The sequence below is a fragment of the Cricetulus griseus genome, chromosome 8 (genome assembly GCF_003668045.3).
Source record: "Cricetulus griseus strain 17A/GY chromosome 8, alternate assembly CriGri-PICRH-1.0, whole genome shotgun sequence".
Lineage (NCBI taxonomy): Eukaryota > Metazoa > Chordata > Mammalia > Rodentia > Cricetidae > Cricetulus > Cricetulus griseus.
The window spans coordinates 876,846-892,524 of record NC_048601.1 but is presented as its reverse complement, the minus strand read 5'-3'; the positions used below and the strand labels follow the sequence as shown (position 1 = coordinate 892,524).

At 42.7% G+C, this 15,679-nt stretch overlaps 1 protein-coding gene across 4 annotated transcripts in view; it reads right to left on the bottom strand.

The window, feature by feature from the left end:
• Window positions 1-8,787, bottom strand: part of Ipo8 (importin 8) — a 63,212-nt gene extending 54,425 nt beyond the window's left edge. For 2 of the 4 annotated variants that reach the window (XM_027430051.2, XM_027430052.2), the window contains exons 1-2: window positions 8,579-8,786; window positions 1,141-1,222 (exon numbers count right to left, since the gene is read on the bottom strand). In XM_027430051.2, coding sequence (XP_027285852.1) covers window positions 1,141-1,222; window positions 8,579-8,662 — 166 coding nt within the window. In that variant the 5' untranslated portion in view covers window positions 8,663-8,786. Of the gene's footprint in view, window positions 1-1,140; window positions 1,223-8,578 lie in introns of all 4 variants that reach the window. The other 2 variants (XM_027430053.2, XM_035448536.1) reach the window with 2 other exon arrangements.
• Window positions 8,788-15,679: the final 6,892 nt, after the last annotated feature.

Sequence of the window (15,679 nt, the reverse complement as noted above, 5' to 3'; positions counted from 1 at the left end):
GAAAAAAAAATTTTTTTGGTTTTTTCGAGACAGGGTTTCTCTATATAGCTCTGGCTGTCCTGAAACTCACTCTGTAGACCAGGATGGCCTCAAACTCACAGAGATCCACCTGCCTCTGCCTCCCAAGTGCTGGGACTAAAGGCAGCGCCACCACTGCCCAGCAAGAAAATATTTTTATGTCTTAGAAGTGTTTCTTCCAAATTTTTCAAAAGATTTTTATTTTTTAATTATTTTTTATTACTTGAATGTTCCATACATTTAGATAATTAATACAGTACTCTCTCTGAATCTGCCAAATACAAATGCACTAGATATTACAAATGTAATTCTTACCTGATAATTGTTCTTATTGTATATAGTGTTACTGTGTAAGAGTTAAAACCTTTCCTTTTTATTTAGACAAAGGGGGGAAATGTTGTGGAATAATCTTTTTGTACACTGTGAAGATGTGCCACTTTGATTGGTCTAATAAAAAGGTGAATGACCGATTTCCGGGCACGGAGGACACTGGGAAGAAGGGTGGAGTCACCAGCCAGGCAGAGAGGAAGCATAATAGGCAGTTCAGCATAAAGGTAACCAAGCCACATAAAAGAACACAGATTAAAAGATACGGGTTAATTTAAGTCAAGCCTAAGCTATCAGTTGAGCTTTCATAATTAGTAGTAAGGCTCCATGTCGTTACAGGGGAGCGGATGGTCCCTGACGGAAAAAAATCCGATTATGGATAATGAATACTGGTCATATCCATCCACCATTACCTTCCCTCAACTCCCCTAGTGACTGAGATGACATCTTCTTCCCATTGTCATTGCCTCGTTATTTTCTGTTGCTATAGTTAGTAGCCCTGAGTCACATTGGTGATGCCCTATGAACATGGGTGTGTGGCCATTCACTGAGGCAACCACATATCCCCAAAGGAGAGTGACTCTCTCCTCCAGCAACCATCAACTGCCATCAAACTTGCCCATAGGGGCGGGGCTTTAGGGGTCATTCCTGGATCTATGCTGGAATTTTAATTGTCATGATCTTGTACAAGTGTTTTTTTAATTATTAAATTTTTCGTTGAACAGGTCTGGTACAGTGCATTATAACTATTTAGATTTAAGGCAGAACTCTCATTAACTTGAAAAGGCGACTTACCTGCCTGACGAACTGGGAACTCCACCTGGTCGGAGACTATGATCCGAAGCAAGCTGGGGGCAAAATTAATAATCTTGTAGGACTGAAATTACAAAGAAATGCTTTGTAAAAACAGGGCATTCTGAATAGCTACACACACCATTACAGAATACATTACTGTCCAAATGAAAGAAAAACCATAAACAATTAAAGAAATCCTGAGGTAAAATGAAGATTATGAAAATACTTTTAAGTGGAAAAAATTCTTATAACTAATGAATAAAAATATGAGTACTTTTATGATGTTTGGCATATATTCCCAAAATGCTCTGCTCAAAGTAGTAGCTCGCCGGGCCTTTAATCCCAGCACTCAGGAGGCAGAGGCAGGCGGATCTCTGTGAGTTTGAGGCCAGCCTGGTCTCCAGAGCGAGTGCCAGAATAGGCTCCAAAGCTATACAGAAAACCCTGTCTCAAAAAAAAAACCAAAAAAAAAAAAAAAATTGTAGCTCAAAGTAGGTAGCTCTCTAGCCCTGCACGGGAGTTCACCTACCACAAGGACTTTTGAAACTTCAAAATCTTATTACTATCTTAAATGATACTTCCTCTGTTACTCAAGGGCCTTTTTGTTGACCATTCATTTCTTCTACAAATGTCTTATAAAACCCTTTATCCTTTGAGAGGGGATATTTCATTTTTTATTAATCAACTCTAAGAGCTACTAATGGATTTATGATCTCAGCCTTTTATTTGACCTCTGTGGTAGTCAATATTGATTGTCACAGTGACGGGATCTACATTCAACTCTCAGTCAAGCCTCTAGACATTTCTGAAGGAAATCTGTAGTGGAGTTAATTGATACAGGAAGACACTCATTACACATGGGCTGAATCAGCCCATGGGCCAGGGTCCCCCACTGAAGGAAAAGAAACAAGCCAGCAGACACCAGCATTTAGCTGTCTCTGCTTCCTTACTGTGGACTGCAAGGTGACCAGCTGTTTCAAGCTCCTAATGCCATGCTTTAACCACCATGGTGGACTACACTCTCAGTAAACCCTTCCTCTCTTAAATTGCTTTTATCAGGTATTTGTTACTAGAAGAAGAAAAGCCACTAACATAACCTACTCAGGACAAACGTTTCCTCCCAGATTATCTGGGCTTTAATTTTCTTGATGTGAATTTTTTTTTTTGACAAACAAAAAACGAATACAATATGTTTTTAAAAATTCCATGTATTGGGCTGGAGAGATGGCTCAGAGGTTAAGAGCACTGACTGCTCTTCCTGAGGTCCTGAGTTCAATTCCCAGCAACCACATGGAGGCTCACAACAATCTGTAAAGAGATCTGGTGCCCTCTTCTGCCGTGCAGGCATACGTGCAGGCAGAACACTGTATACTAAATAAATAAGATCTTTAAAAAAAAAATCACAAAACAAATGTAAAAAGAAGATGAAAATTTAAAAAAAAAAAAGTCCATGTGTTAGCCGGGCAGTGGTGGCACACACCTTTAATCCCAGCACTCGGAAGGCAGAGGCAGGAGGATCTCTGTGAGTTCGAGGCCAGCCTGGTCTCCAGAGCGAGTGCCAGGATAGGCTCCAAAGCTACATAGAGAAACCCTGTCTCAAAAAAATAAAAACAAAACAAAAATGCCCAAAAAAACCAAAAATTTCCATGTGCTAGAGAGAGGCTGGTCCTGAGTGGGACTGAGCAGCATGGATAGCAGTGGGCGGGCGTCGCTAGGCACATTCTTCTCAATGTCACGATGTCTCGAGAGTCCACGATAACAACTTCCTGTTCAGCCTGATGCCTGGACCATTTCATCCACTGGCTGTTTACTCTGATCTGTTCCTGAGACTGGCCATGGGCACAAACAGCACAGAACCCCGTTCTCCCTGACCATATTTGCACAGATATCCCACAGCCCTGCACATCCCTGGAGCTCCGCTTGACCTGCCCACTGATACTACCAGAAGTCCCAAGATATTCTCAAGGAGAGAAACCAGACCTTGAACACTGCATAGGGTCCATTCAGCTTGACATCTTCTAAAGCCCATATGGGCCATGTAGCCCTTTGAGACACAGCTAAGTTAGTAAACCACTCAATTTTTCCTCAAAAAAAAAAAAAAAAAAAATTCTTGTGTGTGTGTGTGTGTGTGTGTGTGTGTGTGTGTGTGTGTGTGTGTGTGTGTAGGTCAGAAGACAATTTGTGGAGTCTACTCTCTCCTTCCATCTTTATATGTGTTCTAGATGAAGCTCTGGTCATCAGGCTAGGAAGGCCAAGAACCTTTACCCACTAAGTCATCTTGCCAAACCACTCAATTTTTAAATCTATTCTCATGTGTAAGAGTGCTTTGTTTGCATGTATGCCTGGGCACCACTTGCGTGTCTGGTCTCCACAGAAGTCAGAAGAGGAGTCAGATTCCCTGGAACTGGAGTTACAGATGGTTGTGAGCCACCATGTGGGTGCTGGGAATTGAACTCAGGACCTCTGGAAGAGCATCCAATGGAAATATTAACAAAATATTCAATTTCACCAATAAAGACTCAGGAGCCAGATACTGAGGTGAAAGCCTGCTAGCTCAGAGAGAGCACCCAACTGACCTTCCTCCTCATCCGATATCCCAGAAACCTCTCCCTTCTCCTATACCATCTCAAAATAATTCTTTAAACTGAAGGTCCCTCCCTTCTACTTCCTGTTCGTCTCCCTATCTATCCTCCTGACTCCCTCTTACTGTTTTTTTTTTTTTTCCCTTAATCCTACATTCACTTCCTGTCAACTGGTTGCTTGCTCCTCTTGACCTATGGTTGATTTTATTCAAGCAGAAAGCTCTTGGACTAAAGGTGTGTGCTAGGGCTAAGCCACACCACAGCTAGAAACAGGTTTTCCCATTAATTAACAATCTCAGTGTTCACAGTGTGATCAAATATCCTGCAACAGCTCTTAATTGCTAATCTATCTCTCCAGGCCCCAGGAAACTTTTTAAAAGGACTTCTCCAACTGGGTGTGGTGGTATATATTTTAATCCCAGCACTCAGGAGGCAGAGGCAGGCGGATCTCTGTGAGTTTGAGACCAGCCTGGTCTACAAGAGCTAACTAGTTCAAGGATAGGCTCCAAAGCTACACAGTGAAACCCCAGCTCAGAAAAAAAAAAAAAAAAAACAACAAAACAAAACAAAGCAGGGGCTTAGGAGAGAACATCTGCAGCTCTTCCAGAGGATGCAAATTCAGTTCCCAGCACTAAGTCAAGCTGCTCACAGGTGCCTGTAATTCAAATTCCATGGGTTCTAGTGACTCTGGATTCCAAAGACACCTGCATATACCCATATACATACAGACTTTAAAAAAAAATACACAAATTAAAATGCATTATATGAATTATTAATTATATGAATATAATTAAGAATAAATCTTTTTGCTGGGTATGGCAGCACAGGCCTTTAATCTCAGCACTTAGAGGCAGAGGCAGGTGGATCTCTTTAAGTCCAATATGATTTACATATCAATTTCCAGACCAGCCAGAGCTACACAGTGAGACCTGGTTTCAAAAACAAAAACAAGTCTTAAAAAAAAAAAAAAAAAAAAAAAAAATGTGTGTTGAACAACAGTTTGTTTGTTTAGGGTTTTTTGTTTTGTTTTGTTTTGTTTTTATTTTTCATGACAGGGTATCTCTGTGCAGCCTCAGCTGTCCTGGAACTTGCTCTGTAGACTAGGCTGGTCTCAAACTCACAGAGATCAGCCCACCTCTGCCTCCTGTTGGGATTAAGAGCATGTGCCACCAATGTCCAGCTTAATAGCAGTTTTTATGGGGAAAATATTAATATTGATTTAACTCAGTCTTCTACAACTTCAACATACGCATTATAAAAATAATTTAGGTTTATAGCTTTTTGAATAGTGAAAGGTCTCGTAAATCAAAAATAAACATCCTCAGTTTATTATAATCATAAAAACTGACTTCAGTTCTTAAAAACTCTTATATAGACACAAAATAACCTGTGCACTTAGACTAATGCTACTTATTAAAACTGTTGCTGCCATTGGACACATTTCGGAACTCCTGTTTTGCAACTGTTGGCCATTTTAAGGAACTGTTGAAACTTTTGACTTCTTTGGTGATTTGGTCTATGTTAACTTGGCAAGCTAAAACATTCAGGGCAAATGCAGATGCATTTCCAGGCCACTCCCCTCACAATAATACCCCATCGTTGTTCCTCTTTGGGCTTCAAGTGTCTAACAAAAAGATGACTCATTTCTCAATGACTTCGTGGGTATATTTGCTTTGTATCTGTGAAGCTTTCTGAAAATAAACTGTTGTGTTTCTTACTTAAATTCTATGTTTTATAAAAACTCATACAATGCCAAGACTTGAGATTCCTGGTCTCTGACCCACCAATCCCTGTAGTTCCCCAGCTGGTGGGTGGGATGAAGCCTTCCTGGACTTGTTCTCTTTGCTCCTGCCCTGAACCTGACCTGCCTTTCTTGTTTCAACATCCGGGTCTCCTTAGAAAATGACAATCCCATCAATTTATTCCAACACACTTGTAGGCTGCTCTCTGCACAACTCATAACCTGTCTCCCCCAACTAACATGTGGTCACACCAATGCCTAGAACACAAATCAGCAAATAACTCATCATTCCTAACAGCAAAGATGATGATGGATGGCTAAGGATGTAGTAGCTTGGTGTATGCCTCCCATGTGTGATACTGGGCCCAACCAATAAGCACCACCACAAAAAGATAAAAAACATAAGGCATAGCCCGGTGTTGGTGGCACATGCCTTTAATCCCAGCACTTGGGAGGCAGAGGCAGGCGGATTTCTGTGAGTTCAAGGCCAGCCTGATCTACAGAGCGAGTGCCAGGACAGGCTCCAAAACTACACAGAAAAACCCTGTCTTGAAAAATCAAAAAAAAGCAGGAATTCCAGAACTTGGTAATGAAAGTAAATGTTTTAAGGCTGAGAATAAGAGTAAACTGTTGACCTAGCATGAGCAAAACCCCTATACCACCAAAGAAATAAAAAAGCCAGGCAGTATACATCTATAATTCTAGCACACAGGAGGCTGAGGCAGGAGGAGCAGGCTCCATGGCAAGACACTATGTCAAAGAGATAGAGGAGGGAAGAGGAGGGGGGAAGAACAGGAGTAAATACGAAAGAACAAAAAAAAAAAAGATTGGGGGGGTAGCTCAGTTAGCAGAGACCTTGCCTAGCATGCACAGAACCCCAAGCTCCAGAGTCAGCACCACACCAACCATACACAGTGATGCAGCACTCAAGAGTTGGAGACACAGTAAGGTGAGACAGCCTGGGCTACATGAGACCCTTGGAGGGGGAACTGTAAAAGAGCTCTAAGCTCTAATTCCTCACAGTAGATGCTTTTTCATTCATGCAGCCAGACAGGATAGCACAGGGGTGCTAAGGGACAAGCATGCAAAACCCAATACCAAAATCGCACTTCATTAATGATAAAATAACATCATATCTAATTTTTCTACTTCAAGTACAAAAACTTATTGAAGGCATAATACAATCCAAAACACTGAACAAGATGCACCTGCTGAATGAATGACACAGCAATGTTACCTTGTTGCTTTGGATTGATTTTTGTGGTGTCAGGCATGAGCCTAGGGCCTCACACTGTAAAACGTAAGTAACCAAGAAAATGGTCTCTGGTGAGATGAATAGATGGGAGCAGGGAAGAGTAAAGACAGAATTTGGATTAAAACACTATGAAGAGAGCATGGGATTGAACCTCTCCTGGTTCTGCAGGCTCCAAGCCTTTTCTGCTTCCAAATATAAACTGCACTTACATGATGGCAAATCAGAAGTAAGCAAGGTTTGACTATGAGCAGAAAGTGTAACATGGCATCAAAGTTCTGTTCCCAATTATCACTATCAAAGGGACATCTTGCAACGTGGTGAGAGCAGTGTCAAACTGGAAGTCAAACTGTACACACCAGCAGGTTGCAAGTCCAACCCTCGTGGCATTCTTACTAACTAAATCCTAATGACTGTTAATCCAGATAGTACTCTACAAAGTCTGGGACAGGCACTGACTCTAAGTGTCTCTTACTCTAGGGTGACAGCCTTTTTCTTTCTGAAACATCAAAGCATCCTTTTTGGCCTTTCATTCAACACAACTTTGTGTGTGTTAGGATTACAGGCTTGAGCAGGGCTGGAAATCAAATAGGGCCTCAAGAATTCTTGGTTGAACACTCCCACAGAAGAGCCAAATAGACCGTAACAGGAGTCTCAACTCTCCTTTATCTCTTGGGGACCCGGGATTCACAAATACCTCAAACTCCACACAGATTTTCGGTTAGTATTATCTCTTTCAAGATTCAAAACCCACCGGCTTTTAAAAACTCAACCAGGAGAGACACACTGGCCAAGAAGCACCCTTATATTGTAGGAGGTACAGAATCGCCTTGGGAAGCCAGTTAAATTACAAACTTGTTCCCACTCCGAGCTTTTCAGATTCTTTACATCAGGGATGAAGCCCCATAATCCCCATGCCCAATAGTTCTCAGAGTAGCAGAGACTGGTCCTGGCAACCCCTTAAGATCCACTAATTAAGTAATAATCCTTCACACTTGTAGCAACTTCCAAACAATTGCTAAGCCATGCGAGGAGATTTTAATTTAATGTGTACTTTTTAGTAAGGGGCCCCTGGTCCCTCTTTACATGTGCAGAAGCAGAGCTTATGATTATTACAATCTTCAAATGTTGGACCAGATGTGGCAGCACACACTTTTAATCCCAGAAGTCTAGAGGCAGAAAGGCAGAAGCAGCAGGCGGATTTCTGAGTTCCAGGCTAGCCACAACTGCATAGTGAGACCCTGTCTCAGAAAAGAAAAATAAAAAAAAAAAGAGAGAGAGGGAGAGAGAGAGAGAAGAGTAGGGACAAAAAAAAAAAGATAGGAAATATTGAAAGTAACACTGGAACAATGTCGAGACTGCTTAGAAGAATAGAGTGAGGGTAAGGGGAAAGTCTCGCACGTTTCAGCATCGGGAAGAAACGCCTCAGATATTTATTACTGGACCGGTCTTTGAAAAGGTACATGGTGCATGGAAACCGCGTGCTCTTCCTAAAACCCTTTCTGACAGCACTGCCCAGCGCTTCGGCAAAACTCTGCAACCAGAAGCAGGCGAGAGGCAGGGTTTCCAACAGCAACACCTGAAAAGGGCGGGTCCGGAGAAAAGCTAGCTCGGCTTTGGTGAATTTTCCCACCGCGTCCCCGCGTAAGCGCGCTACGGGAAAGAAATCACACCCAAAGCACACTGGCAAAGGCTTCAGAGCTTCTTTGTACTGTCCAAGTGGGGTGGGCAAGTGCACCAAGAAAGGACCGGATGGCCAACAGGTGCTCCAGCTGCTCCGCAGGGGTCCGAGTCTCAGGCTGGGGTGGGAGGAGGGAGAGAGGGAAGAAGAGGAGGAGGAAGACGGGGAGGCCCGCTGCTTACCTGGTTAAGCTCGGTCTCGGCCGCGATCCTCAGCTTCGGGTCTATGGTGCCCTTCAGCGCCTGGATGATCCGGTTGAGGTCCATGTCCCCGGGCGGGGACTCCGGCCCCAGGGCCAGCAGGCCGGGTTGCAGCCGGGGTGTCTCCTGGCCCCTTTGGGCCCCGTCCGCCGCAGGGAACCACCCCCTCACCCCCAACCCCTGCCGCCCACACCGCCGCCTGCAGCTACTTGCTGCGCCACTCTGACTCCGCGCCCCCTGTCCTCCCTCCTTCCCCCCCACAGCTTTCTCTCCATTCACCCTTTACGACAGCCGGTGGGAGGTGGGAGAAGAGGAAGCGGCGACTGCTTTACGACGGCTTCTTCCCCTGGCGCGAATAGCTCCCGCGGGGAACGCCATGATGCTGTACGGAAAAAGCTCCAGGCTTGCAGCCGGCCTTGCAACACAATGCTCCTGCAGGAAGTTGTCATGGTTTGGTGGGAAAGAAGCTCTGATGTGATCCACCCGCTGACGGCTGCCTTGTTGCTGTACGGAAACCCGAGCCCTGTCCACCCACCAGTGGAAGCCAATTAAGTTAGCTGGCCCGGCATCTACTTACAGTTGCTGCAAATGAGGCGTAGCTAAACGGAGTGGTACCTTTTGTTCAAGACCTCTGGGCACAACAATTGAGCTTTTTCGAGACAAACTTGCTGGAACCTTGAAATCGTGTAGCCTACAGAAGGGGATTCCTTCAGTGTATGAGAGCCACCCTTTATCTTGCCATTCACTCTTGGAACATGTTTTTAAAGTGTGTTTTCCAAACAGAAGACTATAATTTTTAGGTATCTTATAACAAGATGAAATTCAATGCAAGTTTGTACGAAAGGGCTCATAGTTAATAGAAAGACAATCAAGTATATGTATATATTCTTAGGGTGTAAAAGCACAGTGGTAAGAAAAACTATATGTCTAAGAGTGCCAAAAATGTCCAGACTTTCATCGTGAAAGGCAAGAAGGAACTTGCCTTTCCACAACTGCAATGCATAGAAATATCAGCAAAATTTTCCTCTGGTGAACCCAAAAGAGGGTTCTAAACACACACCGTAAAGATGATGTGGGCAAATGCTGCTGAAGGCTTGTGATTCTGCCAGGAGCATATAATGACAATATATTGGTTCAGTTAACTGGGTTTTAAGAAGATACAAAGGAAAGGGGGGAGAACAGGCCACGGTGGCTTTAATTCCAGCTATCGGGAGACAGAGGCAGGCGGGTGTCTGTGAGTTTGAGGTCATCCTGATCTACAGAGTGAGTTCCAGAACAGCCAAGGCTCCACAAAGAAACCCTGTCTTGAAAAAAAAAAGTTACAAAATGAGACAGAACGTGTGCTGTGACGCGTTGCCTCCAGCATTGCCCATTTCAGTCCTTTATGCATGCAGCCATCAAAGTTATAAAAAAATGCATTTTCAGTTGGAAATCGTGCCTTTTCTGCCCCCACCACCAATTTCCTTTACTTGTGAAATCTTAACTCTAAGAGACGCTCCTCCCTGTGTTTTGATACAAGATCTCTTTTTATAGCCTAGGCTGGTCTGAAAATTGTGGCTTCAGTCGTTCAAATGCTGCTTGCTATTCCAGTCACGAGCCTCACTTCAATGTAGTCCTTTCTACCCATTCTGTCTTTCCCTTAACAATGCTACACCTGTTCTCTAACTCACTTATTCCTTAGCTCTTGAGCAATTTTCCCAGACTACACATTCTTTTCTGTTTTTTTGTTTGTTTTTTGTCTCCCAATTCAACTATTTTGTTCATCGACACCATGATGTGTCCGCAGGAAAGAACACCTGTTTGCAGTGCTGCTTTTTCTTCACATCCATCGATCAATCCTGTCCCTTGTCTTTAACCAGCTCTGCCTGTTCTGGACCTCAACAATGTTAGCAGGTACCCCACTCCATCTTACAGAGCCCTACCAAAATGAGCAAAGCCCCTGACAGCAGTATTCACCCATCCCCAAATTCATCACTGTGTACCTACCTCTGAACCTCATTCCCTACATCCTGAACAGGACCTCTCCCATATTCTCCAGACCATGGCTCTATTTTGCATAATGTTTCATTAAATAAATGGGGGGGAGGGGAATGACTCAGCAGTTAGGAGCACTTTGCTTATGAAGACGACCCAGAGTCCATTCTCAGCCCCCACAAGTTGGCTCACAACCATCAATGACGCAGGTTCCAGAGAATCCAATGCCCTCTTCTGACCTCTTCAGGAACAAGGCATGTACATGGTAATGAAAGACCCCCAGAGGCTCAGGTCCCCAGGATCTCAGTCTAGGCCTTCGGGGACCCCAATCAATCACTAGGCAGAGGCAAAAACTTGATGCAAACAGCAAGAGGTTTTATTGCAGTTAACGACCTAACCCCATTAGTGGATGGCTAGGAAAAGACCCCAAGAAGCCAGAGATCTTTATTGGGCAGCATAAGGGGAGTGTCTAGTGGTACACACAGGCTCAGGATTGGTGTGCCTCCAGGCTTGGAGGACTTGCCCAGTGTTGATTGGTCAACTGGTTGTTATGGCCTATAGGCCCTCCCAGAGCAATTGCTATGCTCTGCACATCATTGCTGTGCACTTGTCTGTAAAGCACACCCAGAGCCGTAAAGCATAGCACCACCAGCTAACTTCTGATTGGTTCCTTGCCATGAGGCAGGCATCTGACCTCCTAGTGACCAAGGCAAGGTCAGGCAAGCACGTGTTAGGCTGTTATGGCTGCTGAAATGAGTTATACATGCAAACAAAACACTAAGATGTGTAAAACAAATCTAAAAAAAAATCCTAACAAAAATGAAATAAATCTGGGGTATTTATTACATGTTCTTTGCTAACAATTTGTAAGTTTTTTTCCTAGATGTCCAGCCTTGTTCTCCCTACTAGCTAAATTTCAGTCTAAAACAACCTGTCTAGCTGGGTAGAAGACTGGGGTGAAAGGATCACCAGCCTGAACAACAAAGCTACATGCTGTCTAAAAAAAAAAAAAAAAAAAAAAAAAGGGTGATGGTGGCGCACGCCTTTAATCCCAGAATTCAGGAAGCAGAGGCAGGCTGATGCCTGTGAGTTTGAGGCCAGCCTGGTCTACAAAGTAAGTTCCAGGACAGCCAGGACTATCTCAATACAAAGCAAAACAAAACAAAACAAAAATCATCTTTCGTCTGGAGATGGTTCAGAGGTTAAGAGTACTGACTGCTCTTCCAGAGGACCTGAGTTCAATTCCCAGCAACCACATGATGCTCACAACCATCTGTGATGAGATCTGGTCCCCTCTTCTGTCCTGCAAGGGATACTTGCCAGCAGAACACTGTATACATAATAAATAAATAATATCTTTAAAAGAAAAAATTTTAAAGGAAAAACTTAAAAACTTTAAGTACTGCTGATTCTTAATTCTTTTCCAGATTTTGTGGCAAAGAGCGCGCTTCATTTGCTACTTCTTTCTTTCCATTCACCATTCAAGCTGTTCTCACACTTTCTAGCCTTGCTTCTCTTGGAACTGACAAGTAAAGATCAGCACTGGTCCCTATAGGGACCAAATGCAGTAGACTTTTTTTTTTTTTTAATTCCTCATATGAAACTGTCTCTCCCTGGTTGGAGCTGTATTTTATTCTGTTTATTAATTATTTTATTATTTCACATGTTTTGCCTGAATGTATGTCTGTGCACACAGTGCCCAGAGAAGCCAGAAGAAAACATCAGTTCCTCTGTGTGGCAGGATATTTGATCACACTGTAAACCTAAAGATTGCATTATTTACTAGAAAAAAAAAAAAACTGTGTAGATGGATTTTTCTTTGGTCTACCAGCTCACCAAAAAAAAAAAAAAATGACACAGAACATTATTAATTATGAAAGCTTGGCCTATAACTTAGGCTTGTCCCACTAGCTTTTATATCTTAAACCCAGCTAGCTCAGGTGGTAGAGCATAAGACTCTTAATCTCAGGGTCTAGGGTTCAAGCCCCACTTTAGGCACCATTTGTAGTCAAGACTCTTTCATCAGGCTCATCGGCTCCCCAATAATGATGACACAGAGACTTATTAATTATGAAAGCTTGGCCATAACTTAGGCTTGCTTGTAACTAGCTCTTATAACTTAAATTAACACATATCTTTTAACCTACTTTCTTTTAAGTGGCCTGGTGAACTTTACTCTGTATTGCCCATACTGCTTCCTCTGTGTCTCCTGGCATTTCTGCCCTTCTTCTTCCTACTGTTCTCTGTGCCTGGAAACCCTGCCTAGCTATTAGCCATTCAGCTTTTTATTAAACCATCAGAGTGGCACAGCTTCACAGTGCACAAAAAGATTATTCCAAAACAAACCTATTTTCTAGTTGTGATGTTGTTCAGCCTCAACATACACCTTTAAGCCAAGAGCTTTCTGCTTATTATAAACAGGATTCAATAAAGTCAACCATAGGTCAAGAGTTGAAGCAAGCAACCAGTGGACAGGAAGTGAACAAGAAAAACCATAGAAAGTAAGAGGAAGTCTGGAGATGGATAGAGAGATGCACAGGCAGTAGAAGGGAGAGACATTAACTTTGAGGTTTGAGATGGTGGAATGTAGCCAAGGTTCCAAGGAAACAAACTTTAGTTTATCTGGTTACTATACAAGAACTACCAGCAGATGATAGGCACCTGCAAGGTTATCAAGTTAAATGGTGCCAGGTGGTGGTGGTGCACACCTTTATTCCTAGCACTCAGGAGGCAGAGGCAGGTGAACTATGAGTTCCAGGACAACCTGGTCTACAGAGTGAGCTCCAGGACAACCAAGGCTACACAGAGAAACCTTGCCCCCCCCCCAAAAGAAGTTAAATGGAATCCATAGAAATATTAGATTTGAGATTTAAGGAAGTGGTCATTTTCACATTGTATGCATTCAACCTATAGGAAGTAGAAATTAAATTCATGGGCAACTAAGAACAAAAGACTAGAAGACTATAAAGATTTGGCAGCAGCAATATTGGAAGCTGATCCTGCATCTCACATTTATGACACTCTGATAGAAGTAATTTCTAAAAAAATCAAAATGTCAGATGTTTTAATTGTGGTAAGCAAGGTCATTTGAAAAGGGATTGTAGGTAAAGCCTTCCTAGAAACAATTTTTGTTCTAGAGATAATCCAAAGAGAAAGTCCAAGCCTTCTGGAGCATGCAGAAGGTGTGGCAAAGACTAGCAAAGGACTAATCAGTGCAGTTCAGTGAGGAACAGGTAAGATAACCCTTTGCCATTGGAAAAGGACCCGAGGGGCCTCATATAGGCCCTGATATCAAATTTGATTCAATCATTTCCAGTCAGAAACTCATCCACAGAGTAATTGAAGAGTTAATGTCTGTTGTTAAAAATAACACCATTGTGGGATAATCTTTTTATACACTTGGAAGATGTATCTCTGTTTTATCTCATCAGCATAAGGCACCTTCTGATTGGTTTAATAAAGAACAGAACAGCAAACACCTTGGCAGGAGAGCATAGGGAGGACTTCCAGGAAGAGATGAAAGCTCTAGGAAGGAATCTCAGAGGTGAGGTAGTCTCCAGCCAGACGTGGAGAAAGTTGTACCTACTGTACTGAGGAAAGGTAATGAACCATGTGGTACTACGTAGATAGTAGCATATAAATATAAACAGGGGTTGATGTAATTTTAAGAACTAGTTGGGAACAACCCTAAACTAAGGTCAAGTTTTCATAATTAATCAGAAATCTCCATGTCTTTACTTGGGAGCTGGTGCTCCAAAGAAAGTCCTGCTATACAACACTGCTCTGAATGTAACAAAGGACAGAACAGCTTCTGTTGGGACCCTGCTAGGTGACCTACAGTGCCCTTGGGGTTGGCTGTCCCGCCTCATGACTAGGCTTCCTGTTGAGACCCTGCTGGGTGACCTAAGGTGCCCTTGGTGTTCTCTCTCTCTGCCTCAAGTTTAGGCATTAGGTGTTCACTTCCCTCCTTCTGCTCAGGCCTGTATGCAAGTATGCAAATGTATCCACCCACTGCCAGGGGGCTTGGGGACATGGACCTTGACCTGAGTAAATTTCCACTGTGGCTGCTGTTGGTATAAATAAACGGCATTCTCCTTGCAAGAATAACCCACTGTCTTGTCTTTATTTAACCCTCAGATTCCCTCGCCCGAACCCGTGAAATATTGTAGTGCTGGCCACTACTACAAGCTTCAGTAGATTAAAAAAAAAAAAAAAAAAAAAATCAGAAGAGTCCAGAAGAGAAGTATTTTGGCAAGCTGCAATAAATGATCAGAGACCAAAGTTAAACATATATATAAATGACATTAAAATAAAAGGTTTGGTAGTCACAGGGGAAGATGGAACAATAATTTCACCAAAATCTTGGCCTCCAGATTGGACTCTTCAGGAGGTAAATATTCAGCTTCTAAGGACTGGAACTTTATCTCAGATAAAACAAACTGCAAGATGTGTCAAATGTATAGAGCCAGAAGGACAAATAGGAAAACTAAAACCATATGTGGCTAATATAGCTATGAATTTACAGGGACGTGATTTGTTACAGCAATGAAAAACACATATTAACATTCCTTCAATCTCAGAAACAATATAAAATGAAGAATGCTTCTGAGAAAAAATTTAAAAGATATTATCACAAACAGTCACAGACTGTTCAGGTTGTACATAAAGAGGACGTAACAGCTGTTGGTCTTTCAAAAGTACCAACAACCTGACCTTTAAAACAGATGACTGACAAACCTGTATGGATAGAAAAACGGCCATTGACATCAGAAAAATTACAGGAACTAGAACAGCTGGTACAGAATCAGCTAAATGCTCAACATAGTGAAGAACTGACCAGTCCTGGGAATTCTCCTACGTTTGTCATAAAAAGAAGTCTGGGGAGGGGCTAGAGAGATGGCTCAGAGGTTAAGAGGGCCAACTGCTCTTCCAGAGGTCCTGAGTTCAATTCCCAGCAACCACATGGTGGCTCACAACCATCCATTATGAGATCTGGTGCCCTCTTCTGGTGTGCAGATATACATGGAAACAGAATATTGTATACATAATAAATAAAAAAATAAAATCTTTTAAAAAAAGAAGTCTGGAAAATGGAGGATGTTAACAGAT